Source organism: Malus domestica, chromosome 10 (genome assembly GCF_042453785.1).
Source record: "Malus domestica chromosome 10, GDT2T_hap1".
Lineage (NCBI taxonomy): Eukaryota > Viridiplantae > Streptophyta > Magnoliopsida > Rosales > Rosaceae > Malus > Malus domestica.
In genome coordinates, this window is record NC_091670.1 from 25,435,236 (window position 1) to 25,451,133 (window position 15,898).

At 39.8% G+C, this 15,898-nt stretch overlaps 1 protein-coding gene and 1 non-coding gene across 2 annotated transcripts; one reads left to right on the forward strand and one right to left on the reverse strand.

Annotated features, from left to right (window-relative positions):
- Nucleotides 1-4,071: 4,071 nt before the first annotated feature.
- Nucleotides 4,072-5,184, forward strand: LOC103431580 (uncharacterized). The gene has a single exon (XM_008369745.3). It carries the CDS (start codon nt 4,072-4,074, stop codon nt 5,182-5,184), a length of 1,113 nt encoding a protein of 370 aa, XP_008367967.3.
- LOC114819353 (small nucleolar RNA R71) lies at nt 4,459-4,565 on the reverse strand. Its single transcript, XR_003766410.1, has one exon. It is a non-coding gene; the product is annotated as a small nucleolar RNA R71 (small nucleolar RNA).
- Nucleotides 5,185-15,898: the final 10,714 nt, after the last annotated feature.

Sequence of the window (15,898 nt, forward strand, 5' to 3'; positions counted from 1 at the left end):
TCCGGTTATTAGTGTGGATAAATATGTAAATGGATAGAGACAGGGAAGCAAACACAAGATGTACGTGGTTCACCCAGATTGGCTACGTCCATGTAGTAGAGGAGTTCTCATTAATTGTGAAGGGTTTACATAAGTATATAGGTTCAAGCTCTCCTTTAGTGAGTACAAGTGAATGATTTAGTACCAATGATATTAGGAAATATTATGAGAGAATGATCTCTATTTATAGAAGAGAGTTTCTAGTTTCATTAGGACATTGACAAGTGTCGTGTTATGATTGGCTTCTGATGTTGACATGTGTCGCGCAATGATTGGCTTCTGATGTCGACACGTGTCGCGCTGTGATTGGCCTCCTGGTTGGAGGGAAACTCTTCTAGGTCCTTAACGGTATAACGTTGACCAGTGCTCAGTAGTTTCGGGATTGGTTAAGTATGGTACAAACAGTGTTCCCCTAAGTTCCCGAGTGAGGGAAACTCCTCGGTTGGGGACTTGCAAGATCCAAGCCATTGAGTAATCATGAAACTTCTAAGTACCGAAGTGTGGTATCATTTTCATTTGCCTTATCTGTCTCATATGTAGATGTGACATCTTTTCTGGAAGTACTTTTCCTCTATCCAGGGGTGGTATCTTTAACTGATGAAGATGCACAAGGTAATGTATCAATTTCACTTGAAGCTTACTTGTAGTTTCGGGCTTGGTCAAGTGCAATACAAACCCTATAGTAGGAGTCCCCCAAGTAGCCGAGCTAGGAGATTTGCCGAATGAGGTAACAAACAAGGTAAGTAATTAGACTTCCAAGTAAGCAACCTGGACCAGAGGTTCGACGTCGACTTCCGGTTGATTGTTCTCATTCTCCTTGTGTTGTAAACAACAACAAGGATAAGGAAAAGCAAATGGAGAAGAGATTATATGAGATACTTTTGCTTTTGAAGAAGTAACTTTTCACAGGCTTATTCTTGAACTGGGCTAGAGGGTTTTCTGGTTTCCTCCAGAGTATAAGGCCGACTCAAGAATTTGAGGGTCAAAACAAGTCCATCAAATCTAGAGTATGTTCCTGTTGACAAAGTAGTGGATGTATCGACACGTTCTGTTACGCTTGTCTCCAAATGATTTCTTGTATCATTCTCACTTGCCCTATCTGTTCCTTAGGCAGATGTGGTATCTTCTCTGGAAGCATAAGATGTTAAAGATGAGTACTCGAGAGCAATGTCAGGTAAGTAATCAGGCAAGGGGTTCTAGGCAGTCAGTTCCTGACTGGAAGCTTAATTCCAAGTGCTGACTGATTGCTCTCTTTCTCCTTGTCTTGCAGGTAAGAACAAGGCCAAAGGAAAAGACGGGGAAACATAATATGATATGGGATACTCTTGCTTTTAACCCTGATGATATGAGATACTCTTGCTCTGGTGTGGCTTGTTTGCAGAGGTATTATCGGGAGGAAAATAAGCTAAGTATTTCGTGAGACTCTGCTGAGAGTGCCCTCTCGGATGTGAAGAAAAGTTGAGCATTTTTTTTTATTTGCAAGTCTGCTTGACTGTGGAAGATGGAGGTCGAGATATATAGGAGTCTCTCTAACAATAAGTAGTAGTGTTATTCCTTTACCCTTTTTGGTCATATCAATGTAGTGGGAGCTGCAAGCTTCACATGTTTTAACTTTGTCAGAGCACTTTGAAAAAGTGGTCTATGGTATCTGGAAAGCTGATGTTGCGTGTGAAGATTGCAGACAAGTTTTATCCAAGGAAATTTGGCTCTCGAAGTTCGGAGAGCGGTGCCTTTTCAGTTTTCGAACAAGCAATCCTGTCGGGGATCTGGCTCTCGAGATTCAGAGAACGTGCCTCTTCGATTTTTGAGAAAGCAATCCTGTTGAGAGTCTGACTCTTGAGATTCGAATAGCAGTGTCTCTTCGATTTTTGAGAAAGTAATCTTGTTGGGAGTCTGGCTTTCGAGATTCGAAGGGTGGTGCCTCTTCGATTTTTGAGCACGTAAACCTGTTGGGAGTCTGGCTCTCGAGATTTGAGAAAGTAATCCTGTTGGGAGTCTGACTCTTGAGATTTGGAAAGCAATGTCTCTTTGATTTTTGAGAAAGTAATCTTGTTGGGAGTCTGGCTCTCGAGATTCGGAGGGCGCCTCTTCGATTTTTGAGCAAGCAATCTTGTTGGGAGTGTTTTCTCGAATGTGAGTAAAGGTTAGACATTTTTGACAGTCTGCCTTGCCACGGAGCACGGAGGTTGACACACATTGAGACTTTCTAGTTATCAAGCAGTGACTTGTAAACTTTGTCAAATATCTTTGGCAAAGTTATCTGTGGTGCCCGAGGAGTTGATGTTGCGTGTGGAAAGTGGTGCCTCTTCGGAATCCGGAGAGTGATGCCTCTTCGATTTTTGAACCAACAGCCTTGTTGCCCTTTCTTTTATAAGGGCACCAATTATGTGCAAGAAGTACATTTAGAGAGTTATTGCTTGTAGGAATTTTCCCCTTACTTCAAAGATTTATTGCACCTCATTTCTCCCTCATCATTTCTGAGAATGTTTGGCCCATCCGACCGTCGTTTTGACTTGAACTTTGGTGAAGAGGCAGCCATGCCTTCTCAAGACAACATATGGCGCCCATCCTTCTTATCCCCTACTGGTCATCTTACCGTTGGGGACTATGTGATGAAGAATGATATGACCACTGCGGTGGTGGCCAAGAACCTTCTCACTCCCAAAGATAACAGACTACTTTCCAAACGGTCTGATGAGTTGGCTGTTAAGGATTTCTCTTTCAATTGCTTAAGTGTTGTTACATGCTTGCTTTGATATTTTCAATCTCTAAATTAAACTATCTATGTGTCTTGATGATTGATCACCATTAGGATGCTTAGAAAAGTCATTGGATGCAATTTTGAACGAATGTCACGTTAAAATTGGTTATGCTTCTTGGGATTGAGGATTGTAATTTCTCATAAGGTAAATATCATACTCTTAGGGATTACATGGTTTAACAAAAGGATTTTCATCAAGATTAATGAATCATTCAGGTTTATATTTAATCCAAATGTCATGGATAAATTGCATGTAGTGGTATGCGTTTTAACTTGAATGTCAAAAGTAAAACATACAAAAGGAAAATCCAACCTTCAAAGCATATGTGTTTTCGATTACTTAAGCAATTGGAAGAGCTTCGTAGGAGTGTTGTTGGTAAAGGTTGAATTGTAGCACCTTGTCAATCTAATTTTCTTCAATTATTTGTATTATCTTGAGTTTATATATTTACTTGTTTTGTTTAGTTGGATCACTATTCCTATAAGCCACTTCTCATTTTAGATATTTGTTTAAGTCACATCCAGTAGTGTTTAGTTTCGTCAAATTAGTGTAGTTCTTAGAGTTAAATAAGTTAAATACACAAAAAAACTCGTAAATTGTTTATATCAGTCCTTGAGGAAATCGACTTTGCTTGAGCCATTCTATACTAAAAACACTTGTTCTTTTGCAAGAATTTTCTATGGTTTAACCCTTGTTTTACAAGTGGTAAAAATCACCATCAAGAAATTGGCGCCGTTGCCGGGGACTGTGCCAACAGTTCCCAAGCTTTTGTGTTTATTTTTCTTATGCTTATGTTTATGTCTTATTTTTATTAATCATTAAATTAAAAAAAAAGCAATTAATTTAGTTGAGTTTCGATCTTTGATTAAGTGCAGTAGATGTGTGGTGTGAGATTTTTGTCTTTGTTTAACTAACTAGTGGTTGCCAATTTGCATAAACCGTGTTTTTTATTCATCTATGTTTACTTACTTTCTTTTCCTTTTTGTTGTTTTGTTAGTTTCTGTTAGGTTTTATTTTATTTTACTTTTATTTTTATTATGGCTTAATATTTCTGTTGTTTGTTCAGGTGTAGTATATGGTGATTGGAACAAGGTCATAGAATCAAGTGCTTATTCCTTACGACCTTGAACCAGAGAGAAGTGCAAGGAAGTTAGCTAGAGAAAAATATTTAGCACAAGATTCCAACATTGGTGATACTTTTCTTAAGGATTTGTTCCGTGATCCTAAGAGCAGCACATCTATTTTCCAACCTTTGGCACCAGTTGCACATATGGCCCTAGCCTTACCTGTAGCAGGTCAACCTTTAAGGAATTCATTGGCAGTGAGAGTCAATGCAGTGCCAAGGTGCATTATATATCCAGATGTGGAAGATGGGACAACCTTTGAAATCAAACCTCACATCCTCAACATATTGCCATCATTTCATGGGTTGCCAAACAGTGATCCCAACACGCATTTGGCTGATTTTATTAAGGCATGTGACAACACCATAATCAGAGGTTTCTCCTCTGAAGCTATCAAGTTACGTTTTTTCCCATTCTCTTTGAAGGACAAAGCCAAGGCGTGGCTGTATTCTCTGCCTGCCAATAGCATTACAACATGGACAGAATTGCAAGAAAAATTTCTCAATAAGTTTTTTCCTTCGTCCAAGACTCTTGCACTCAAAAAAGACATATTGGCTTTCGCTCAAAAGCCAAACGAGTCTTTCCATGAAGCTTGGGAACGGTCTAATGAGATGTACACAAAATGTCCTCATGCTGGGTTTGATTCTAACTTTCAAATCAACATATTTTATGATGGTCTCAATGCCGCCACCAAGAGTCAAGTGAATGCATCTGCTGGAGGGTCACTAATGTCAAAATCAGCAAGGGAAACATTTGAGTTATTTGATATGATGGCTTCTGAATCCCAACGATGGACAGAAGAACAAACACAAAAGAGGGGAGTTTTTGAGATTTCTCAGAGTTCTCCTAATGTTTCTGCTCAAATTGCTAAAATGGAGAAGAATTTTAATGCCAAGTTTGCTACCTTAATACAGGTCTCTTCCATGCCCAATGCCCAAGAAGCTTGCATCATTTGTAGTGAGACAACTCATGACATCACTCAATGCCCCAACAAGGATAGCTACCCTGAGCTTGTGCAAGAGCATGTGAATATGGTGAATAATTTCATTAAACCCAGAAGTGACCTTTATTCCAATACATATAATCTTGGGTGGAAGAACCATCCTAATCTTAGTTGGGGTGGCAACCAACAGCCACGTCAATACCAACAGTCTTACCAATCAACTAGTGAGACTAAGAAACCATCTCTTGAAGACCAAATGTCACAGCTAGCTCAACATATGTCTGCTCTCTCTAATAGCACCAACAATTTTGTCTAATCCACACAAACAAGCACACGTGTGACTAATGTGTGGAAGTGTAAACCAAAATCATAAAATATCTAAATGGTCCGCATATAGGGTGAATCGGTCCACAAATGTCCCCCTAAATCTGTTGCAGAATTGGTTGAGATTCATGAAGGAAATAATTGTGGGTGCCGCGGATGCCATTGCTCGAGATCCACCAATCATGCAACTATTTCTTATGATTACCACCACCACTAGCCTTCCCTTGGACCCAGGAACAAGACCCAATCGGTGGTTGGGGCAGTGGAGCTTTGGAGTCGACAAATCGAAGCACACCCTTTATAGGGTTTCCGGTGGATTTTCGTGAAATTAGGGCTTTTTCCGACCAAATTGGCCTTAGTCACAGGTATAAAAGTTTGATAATTTTTAGAAATAGTTGAATTTTCTAACTAGTTGGGGCGGCCAACTGCCACCTGCGGCGGCACGTGGGCCGTGACATCCCTTGACCTTCCTAGGCTAAATTTGATTCCTCAAATTCTTATGTAAAGTTCAATTCACGAATTCCCATCATTTGAAACTAGTTCCATTAAGGTCCGCCGCTTGATTATTATAGAAATTGACAATCCAACCGTTGGATCGTCACCAAACCTTGATACGATATAGTATATAATATTTGAGGATATTAGAAACTTACAGATCGGGAATCTGACATGCGGATTTTCCCGAATTGGATATGTAAGTTATAGGTTCTATTGATAAGAATTCTAAGACATGATTTGATAATTGTTCTAGGCGCCGATCGTTCATGATGCCTTGATGTTTGTGCTAGGGAGTTGTAACGCGGACTCCAGGTGAGTAGGCTTTTGGTTTTCTATATATATGTATATATTGATAGGAGCATATTTATGTGACTTAGTATGTTTGTTTTCGTGCATTTATGTTCTTCGTTCTTAGTTATGTTAGTAGTTTAAGCCATTTTTGTGTGTTTGTAGGTTCTATGGGCCAAGGATGCAAGAAGATGCATTTTGGAGCATTTTGGAGCATGTTTGGGCCAAGATTGGATGGTGCAAACATGGAGACATGAGGATGGACGAATTTGAAGTCAAATGAGGCTAGGAACATGCTAAAAATGTGGTGAAACAAATACAAAGTGCAAGAAGGGATAGGTTTCTAGAAGGATTGGCCAAAACTTCACTCAAAAACCTCAATGCCGTGGCTTTTACTTCAAAGCAACCAGAAATTTGAGTGGATGATGCAATGCTTAACTCACCATGACATGTGAGTGGATGATGCAATGCTTAACTCACCATGACATGTGAGTGGATGACTCAAAACCTACCCCAACAACAATTCTCCACCATTGCCGTGAGTTTACCTACCCATTCCACCAGAAATTTGTGCTTAAACAAGTCCATCCTCTCCCTATAAATACCATGCAGCAACCTCATTCAATTCATTCAGAAATTAACCATTCTCCAAGCCTTTCCTTGCCTCTCCTACATATCTAAACCCCTTCCCATCCATTCCTCCAAATAACCAACCCTTCAACATCATTCCAACCTTGTTGTTGCGGCAAGGAGAAGGAGAAAAGTCCTTGGACGCGCTTACTATCCAACATGGATCGTTGGAACGTTTAGGTGCTTTCTTCCCTTTGTTTTTTAATGTTTAAATTTGTTTATCTTTGTTTTGTAATAATGAGGAACTAAACCCCCCTTGGCTAGGGGGGGATTCGAAACCATGTTAATGCTTGCAATATGATTTGATTACTTTTAATTGCGTTTCATAAGTTATGAATTCGATTTACTTATCTATTTGATTGATAACATGTTTATGTATGTTGATTAGGGATGCATACTTAGTTTGCATGCATAAATATGATGCTAGAGTATATGGGAATTTCACCTAATCGTTATGAACTTATATTCATAAGTAGTAAAAGTCGCTAGTCACGATTGTGTTAAGTAAATCCTTGGCAAGAGTAACATGCGTATTCCATAGTTATGAATGCCTCGTCAATGCTTATGATTTCCATTGAACTTAATGATCTTTGATATGTGTCTCTATCATGCGTATTCCATAGTTAGGGTCCTTGATAAGAATAATTTGGTTGTAATGCGTATTCCATTCAATTCAATGAACCTAGGGAAATCTGAGAATTAATTTATGCAATTCATGGTTAATTTGGGGCGTTGAGAATTAATAAGTTATTGAAATGCAATTGGAAATCATTTTGTATGCAAGCAAGACATGTGTGGAGAAGAACCCCTTAGCTAGCCTTCCATTATCCATTCAACCCAAAATTGTTTAAAATCTATTTAAGTTTTTAGTTTATTCGTTTTTACTTTCAACTTCACCAAACTCAAATCCCCCTTTTACTTTCTTGTTTTAAAATCTTTTGTTTACATCTTTAACTTTGTTTCTTTTTGTTTTTGAGTCAGTTTAGAGGTTTTAGCAAGCCCTCCTAATCCCCGGTTTAGAACGATCCCTACTTACATACTTTGCTATAATTGTCAAAAGAGGGTTTAATTTGTGTGCTTATATTATTCGCATCAAATTTTGGCGCCGTTGCCGGGGATTAGCAACTTTGCTAAATCCCCATTGTTTTTTTTTTTTTTATTTATTTTTTTTATTTCTTTTATGTGTGTTTTAATTTTAGTTTTAATTTTATTTGATTTTATTTATTTCAGGTACTAGTTTATGACTCGTAGTTCTCAACCAGTTCGTGCACATATATCGGAGTTTGACGACAATTTTGAACGAACTTTGAGAAGAAAAAGGAAAGTACCAGAACCTAGTCCACCTAGTTCTAGTTCTGAATCCGAATTTGAAGAAAAGGAGGAGGCAGAAAAAGACATGGAGGTGGACAATCGAACAATCAAAGAACTTTCAGCTTCGGGATTGGACAATGCCGCACCTCTATGCATCCAATACCCCGCAGCAGCCCGAGGAAAGACAGAAGAATTTGAATTGAAGTCAAGCTTGTTACACCACATTCCGAAGTACCATGGGTTGTCCATGGAAGATCCTAACAAACACTTGAAAGAATTCGAGGTGGTGTGTTCGAGCATGACCCCCGTCAATGTCGATGGGAGTATTTTGAAGATGAAAGCCTTCCCTTTTTCTCTCTTGGAAAAGGCGAAGGATTGGTTGTACGAATTGGCGCCCGGAACCGTCACATCATGGGAAAGCATGAAACGGGCCTTCTTGGAGAAGTTTTTCCCAACTTCTCGAGTCATCCTCCTACGGAAAAGGATAAGTGGAATTCAACAAGAGGAAGGTGAATCTTTTCCTACTTATTATGAACGTTTTAAATCTCTTGTTGCTTCTTGTCCATAGCATCAGATGAAGGAGGAACTTCTTTTGCAATACTTCTACGAAGGGCTACTACCTATCGAACGTCAAATGCTAGATGCCTCGGCGGGAGGAGCCTTGGTGGACAAGACCCCCACGGCAGCAAAGACTTTAATTTCCAACCATGCGTTGAATGCTCAACAATACGAAGGCGTTGGACAAAGGAGTAACCCACGACCACATCAAGTCAATGAGGTAAGTGCCATAACCGAACTTCAAAATCAAATGGCTAACCTTACTACTTTGCTTTCTAAGGTAGTGGAAGGTCCAAAAGTGCAAAACGTGGCAGTTTGTGGCGTGTGTTCCATGCAAGGCCACCTTACGGACAAGTGCCCACAGTTGATAGAAAATGGAGGGTGGGAGACCCTCAATGCCGTGGGATTTGGCAACCAATACCAACCAAGGAATTACCCCTTTTCTAATACTTACAATCCCGGTTGGCGTGATCATCCAAATTTCAAATGGCGAGAACCCCAACAAGGCCAACAACAAAGCGGATTGAGGCAACAACCCCCGGGTTTCTATCAAAAGCCGTTTGCACCAACTCAACCCCAAGCACAACCTGCCCAAAAATCAGGTTCGTCTATTGATAATGATCAAATTTTTAATTTACTAACTTCTATGGCGCAGGGAATGTAAAATAGGGATAAAAAGGTGGACGAGTTGGAGAAACAAGTAGGGCAAATTGCCGAGTTCATGGGGCAGTTTCGAGAGCAAGGCAAGTTGCCTAGCTCAACCATTGTAAATCCAAAATGAGGCTTTGAAACTGCCAAGGCAATCATGTTAAGAAGCGGGAAACAAGTTGGAACAGCCCCACCACCATCCAAATCAACCCCAAACAAGGTGGAGGAAGTGATACTTGAAGAGGAGGAACAAGGGTTGGCCACGGTAAGGAAAGAGGTTCCTTTGCCGCAAGTCTCCATGGCTCCTAAGCCATCCAATCTGCCATATAAAGGTACAACCGTGTCCAATTCCATTCCTACTAATGATTTTCCTTTGAATGTCCCCTTTCCTAGTAGGTTCAAGCAAACAAAGAAAGAAGAAGCTGAAAAGGACATTCTAGAGACGTTTTGGAAAGTGCAAGTCAATATACCTCTCCTTGACGCAATTAAGCAAGTACCTAGGTACGCCAAGTTTTTGAAGGAACTATGTACAACAAAAAAGAGAATTTCAAACAAAGAGGTTGTCCAGGTAAGTGAGAATGTTTCCGCTGTTTTGCAAAGAAAATTACCTCCTAAATGCAAAGATCCGGGAAGTTTTACAATTCCATGTGTTATAGGCAATACCAAATTTGAACATGCTATGTTAGATCTAGGAGCCTCAATTAACGTCATGCCATACTCAATTTATGCATCAATGAACTTAGGAGAACTTAAAAACGATGGTGTTATAATTCAATTAGCCGATCGTTCTAATGCATATCCGAAAGGAGTTTTGGAGGATGTATTGGTGCAGGTGGATAACTTGATATTTCCAGCGGATTTCTACGTTTTAGAGATGGAGGACTCACCAAATGTCACCCCATTGCCGATTCTACTTGGGAGGCCATTCATGAAAACAGCACGCACCAAGATCGATGTGTTCAAAGGGACGTTGACAATGGAATTTGATGGGGAGATTATTAACTTTAACATTTCTGAAGCTATGAAATTTCCTAAAGATGATCATTCTTGTTTTTCTATTGATATATTGGATGAATTGGCACAGGATTATCTTGATATGTTGGAAGACGATCCACTCGAAACGACAATTGCACAAGGATTTGGCACAAAACCCAACATGGCCGTACCAAATGATGAACATGCCGAGCTTGTGGCTGCCTTGGAATCATTGCCAAAACATCATGGTAAGCCGTCTAACCCAATTCCAATTCCCGTTTCCACTAATACATTGTTACCTTCTGTGATTCAGGCCCCCGTTCTTGAGCTTAAACCGTTGCCGGATCATTTAAAGTATGCATTCTTGGGAGAGGAAGAGACGTTGCCCATCATTGTCTCTTCATCACTCACGGCATTAGAGGAAGAAAAGTTGATTCGGGTGTTGAAAGAGCACAAAACAGCCATCGGATGGACATTGGCCGATATTAAGGGAATTAGCCCTACAACGTGCATGCATCGCATCTTTCTAGAGGAGGGGGCTAAACCAACTCGAGAGGCTCAACGCCGACTCAACCCTCCAATGATGGAAGTCGTGAAAAAGGAGATTATAAAGCTTCTCGATTGTGGGGTGATTTATCCAATTTCGGATAGCCGTTGGGTTTCACCGGTTCAAGTTGTCCCAAAGAAGTCCGGAGTCACTGTGGTGAAGAATGCCGAGGACGAGCTTGTACCAACCCGTATTCAAATAGGTTGGAGAGTATGCATTGATTATAAGAAGCTCAACAACACCACAAGGAAGGACCACTTTCCACTACCATTCATCGATCAAATGCTAGAAAGGTTAGCCGGTCATTCTTTTTATTGTTTTCTTGACGGTTATTCGGGATATAATCAAATTGTCATAGCCCCAGAAGACCAAGAAAAGACCACCTTCACGTGCCCATTTGGTACTTTTGCTTACCGCCGCATGCCATTCGGTTTATGCAATGCACCGGCCACGTTCCAACGATGCATGGTAAGTATTTTTTCAGATTTTATTGAGAAGATTATTGAGGTATTCATGGATGATTTTAGTGTCTTTGGCGATTCGTTTGATGGTTGCTTGGAAAATCTCACATTAATCTTAAAACGATGCATGGAAACTAACCTCGTTTTAAATTGGGAAAAGTGTCACTTTATGGTAAAACAAGGCATAGTTTTAGGGCATATTATCTCTGAAAACGGCATTGAGGTGGATAAATCCAACATAGATCTAGTACGTCACTTACCCTCTCCGACTTCGGTTAGAGAGGTTCGTTCGTTTCTTGGTCATGCAGGATTTTATCGTAGGTTTATCAAAGATTTTTCGAAGATAGCACAACCTCTTTGCCGTCTCCTACAAAAAGAAGTGGCGTTTGAATTCACCAAGGAGTGCACGGCATCATTCAATCAACTCAAGGAGTTGTTAACCACGGCACCCATCATTGTTCCACCAGATTGGAGCCTACCTTTCGAGCTTATGTGCGATGCGTCCGACTACGCTTTAGGGGCTATTTTGGGACAAAGGAAGGACAAAAAGCCACACGTCATCTACTATGCCTCACGGACGTTGAATGATGCACAATTGAACTATTCCACTACAGAAAAAGAACTTCTTGCCGTTGTTTTTGCTTTAGATAAGTTTAGATCATATCTAATTGGTACTAAAGTAATTGTTTTCACTGACCATGCAGCATTGAAGTACTTGCTCACCAAAAAGGAGGCCAAGCCACGACTAATTCGGTGGATGTTGCTACTTCAAGAGTTCGACATAGAGATTCGTGACAAGAAGGGAAGTGAGAACGTAGTGGCTGACCACTTGAGCCGAATGGTGCATAATGAGGAGGCTTTGCCGATTTTGGAGACATTCCCCGATGAACAATTGATGTCCATAAAGGTTAGTGAGCCTTGGTATGCTGATTTGGTGAACTTTTTGGTGACAAAACGAATTCCAAGCACTTACACTAGGCACCAACGTGATAAACTTAGGCATGATGCACGGTTTTATGTGTGGGATGATCCATATTTGTGGAAATTTTGCCCGGATCAAATTGTTCGTCGTTGTGTGCTTGATTCTGAATTTCGTTCAATTTTAAGTTTTTGTCACACATATGCATGTGGTGGGCACTTTGGCACACAAAGAACTGCCCTTAAGGTATTACAATGTGGATTCTATTGGCCTAGTATTTTTAAGGATGCTAGAACTGTTTGCTTAACATGTGATAAATGCCAACGAATGGGTAACATTGGTGCTAGGGACCAAATGCCGCAGGTTTCTATCCTAAATGTTGAAATTTTCGATGTTTGGGGTATTGATTTCATGGGTCCCTTTCCTTCTTTGTATGGTTTTATATATATTTTGCTTGCAGTTGATTATGTGTCAAAGTGGGTGGAAGCAAAGGCCACCCGGACTAATGATTCTAAAGTGGTTGCAGATTTTATTAGAACTAACATTTTTGCAAGGTTTGGCATGCCACGAGTGATCATTAGTGATGGAGGGTCACACTTTTGCAACCGGACCATTGAGGCGTTATTGAGGAAATACAATGTCAATCATAAGGTTTCTACGCCTTATCATCCTCAAACTAATGGCCAAGCCGAGGTTTCCAACCGTGAGATCAAGCAAATCCTAGAGAAGACCGTTGGGCCAACAAGGAAGGATTGGAGTTTACGGTTAGATGATGCACTTTGGGCGTATCGTACGGCGTACAAGACACCCATTGGAATGTCCCCCTTTCGGCTTGTCTATGGCAAACCGTGCCATCTCCCCGTTGAGTTGGAGCACAAAGCTCATTGGGCCGTCAAGAAGTTTAACATGAACCTCGATGAAGCGGGAAGTCACCGGAAGTTCCAATTGAATGAGCTTGATGAGATACGGCACGAGGCATACGAGAACGCATGCATTTACAAGGAAAAGACCAAGGCGTTCCATGATAAGATGATTAGAGGCAAAACGTTCGCAATTGGGCAGAAAGTGCTATTGTTCAATTCCCGTTTACGTTTGTTTCCCGGTAAGTTACGTTCCAAGTGGATTGGACCTTTTGTTATTACTAATGTTTTTATTCATAGTGCAGTCCAAATCTAAAGCTTGAAAACAGGACATGAATTCAAGGTAAACGGGCATCGTTTGAAGCCATACTACGAGAACTTTGAGGAGCATACCGTGGATGACATTCCCTTGCATGCCGTGGACTTCATTGAGGAGTGAAGGGGTTCTTCGTCCAGCTGTACGACGTTAAAGCAAGCGCTACTTGGGAGGCAACCCATGCATGCAACAAAGGAAGACCTAGAGAGCACTCCAAATTCCAGATTTGCGTTCCTAAACCCTTCTCTTTGTTGTTGTTTTCATTTATGCCATGTTAAAATTGCTTAGTTGCTGTTTTGTTTATTTGTTTGTTATTTGTGTTAGTCTATGCTTGAAACATTGAGGACAATGTTTGATTTAAGTATGGGGGGGATAACCAAAGTGTTTTGATGCAAATTTGTAGGGTTTTCTCACTCATAATTTCTAATGTTGTTTTTCACTGTTTTTAAGCCTTTTTAAGATGTTTTGGTATGTTTTAGTGTGTTTTAAGTCAAAAGTCCGAAAATCCCATAAAAATTTGAAAATTTGTTTTTAAAAAAAAAAAAAAAAAAAAACCCAAAAAGAGTTGTTTTTGTGTGTTTGTTTGTGTCTTAGGGTACCTTCCAACACAATGATGAGGATTCGGTTTTTAATTGCATGACTGTTAAAGAAAGTTATAAACATGGATGGAAGTTTGATATGCTCTTGATTTATGCTTGGTTATAGTTATAGTTTACGAATTCACATGTAATCACAAAGAAAAAAAATCAGTTTTTGTAACATGCTTGAAGGAAGGAACTCAAACTAACACTACAACCTTGAGAGACTTGAGCCTAATACGTTCTTTGGAGAGTTATTAATCTGTGCATTTTTTGTTTTCTAAAGTCGTTGCATGATCTCATCATTCTTTGCTTGGTTGCTACTTAGAAGGCGTTTCATCATTTAAGTTCCAAATACTAGAACTTATGCCGTTCCATTCAAAGCATGACATTGATTTGCATAACACATATTCAAGATGAAGTTGTGTAGTGAACTAGAGCCAAAAAGCTTATCCCGTGCATATTTGTTTAAGTTTAACCCCGTTGAGCCTTGTTTAGCCTGTTTTCTTTGTTAAACCACATTTCCCTTACCTAGCCTAGATTAGGACTATCCATACCCTTGTTTTTAAAGCATAATGAAGCATGACTTAAAATGAATTCCTTTTGATTGTCCTTATGCAGAAAACAAGTGTGGGGGAATGAGATTTTTGTGTTTAGTGTGCCAAAAGAAAGTAATAAGGCACAGGTTAGAAAAGAAAAAGAAAAAAAAAGAATAGAAAAAGTGTTGAAAAGAAAAGAAAAAGAGTTTGAAATAAGTGAGGAAAGGCTCACAAGTGTTGTTTGTTGTAGAAAGGGTCCAAAAAGTTGAAATCGGCCCTAAAAAGTTGAATGAATAACCCCATTGTGTTTAAAGTTAGTTGCTGCATTCAAAGGGAATTCTAAGCATCAATTTCATTACTTTGCTTATTATGCTTTAAAAACGTTTGTTTCCTTACCTTTCATTGTTAGCCAATCACCCCTAACCCCGTTACAACCCTTAACTTCAATCTTGAGTGTTATGTGTTTCAATATGTGGAGTTTGGGATTGGTACGAGCATATGGTGTCCCTAGTTCTCGCATCTAAGTAGTAGCATTCCAGTCATGAGATCATATCTATACATGCTTAATAACTCCAGAAATTGCTTTCTTTGCTATAAACATATGTGAGTGTTCGTTTTCATGTTTACATCAATCTTCTCACATACACCTAGTGTAGGGTGTGTAGTCAGAAAATCGGAGTGAAAATAAGAGTGTATCTTGTAAGGAATTGAGCAGATTCTCTAAGGCATGTTACTACATTCAAAACATAGTTTTAATTGGTTATATGTGAACTAGTATGTGGTGACTATAATTAAGTATGTGCTCAAGGGTGGGGAAGGCCAAAATATGTGGTTATGATGATCTTTTGCATGTCATGTTGCATTGAAAATCCCTAAGGTAAATATTGGAAGGTTCAGGTTTTGTTTTGTTCTTATGTTTTGTTTCTTTGTTTTGCTCGAGGACTAGCAAAAGCTAAGTGTGGGGGAATTTGATAGGAGCATATTTATGTGACTTAGTATGTTTGTTTTCATGCATTTATGTTCTTAGTTCTTAGTTATGTTAGTAGTTTAAGCCATTTTTGTGTGTTTGTAGGTTCTATGGGCCAAGGATGCAAGAAGATGCATTTTGGAGCATTTTGGAGCATTTTTGGGCCAAGATTGGATGGTGCAAACATGGAGACATGAGGATGGACGAATTTGAAGTCAAATGAGGCTAGGAACATGCTAAAAATGTGGTGAAACAAATACAAAGTGCAAGAAGGGATAGGTTTCTAGAAGGATTGGCCAAAACTTCACTCAAAAACCTCAATGTCGTGGCTTTTACTTCAAAGCAACCAGAAATTTGAGTGGATGATGCAATGCTTAACTCACCATGACATGTGAGTGGATGATGCAATGCTTAACTCACCATGACATGTGAGTGGATGACTCAAAACCTACCCCAACAACAATTCTCCACCATTGCCGTGAGTTTACCTACCCATTCCACCAGAAATTTGTGCTTAAACAAGTCCATCCTCTCCCTATAAATACCATGCAGCAACCTCATTCAATTCATTCAGAAATTAACCATTCTCCAAGCCTTTCCTTGCCTCTCCT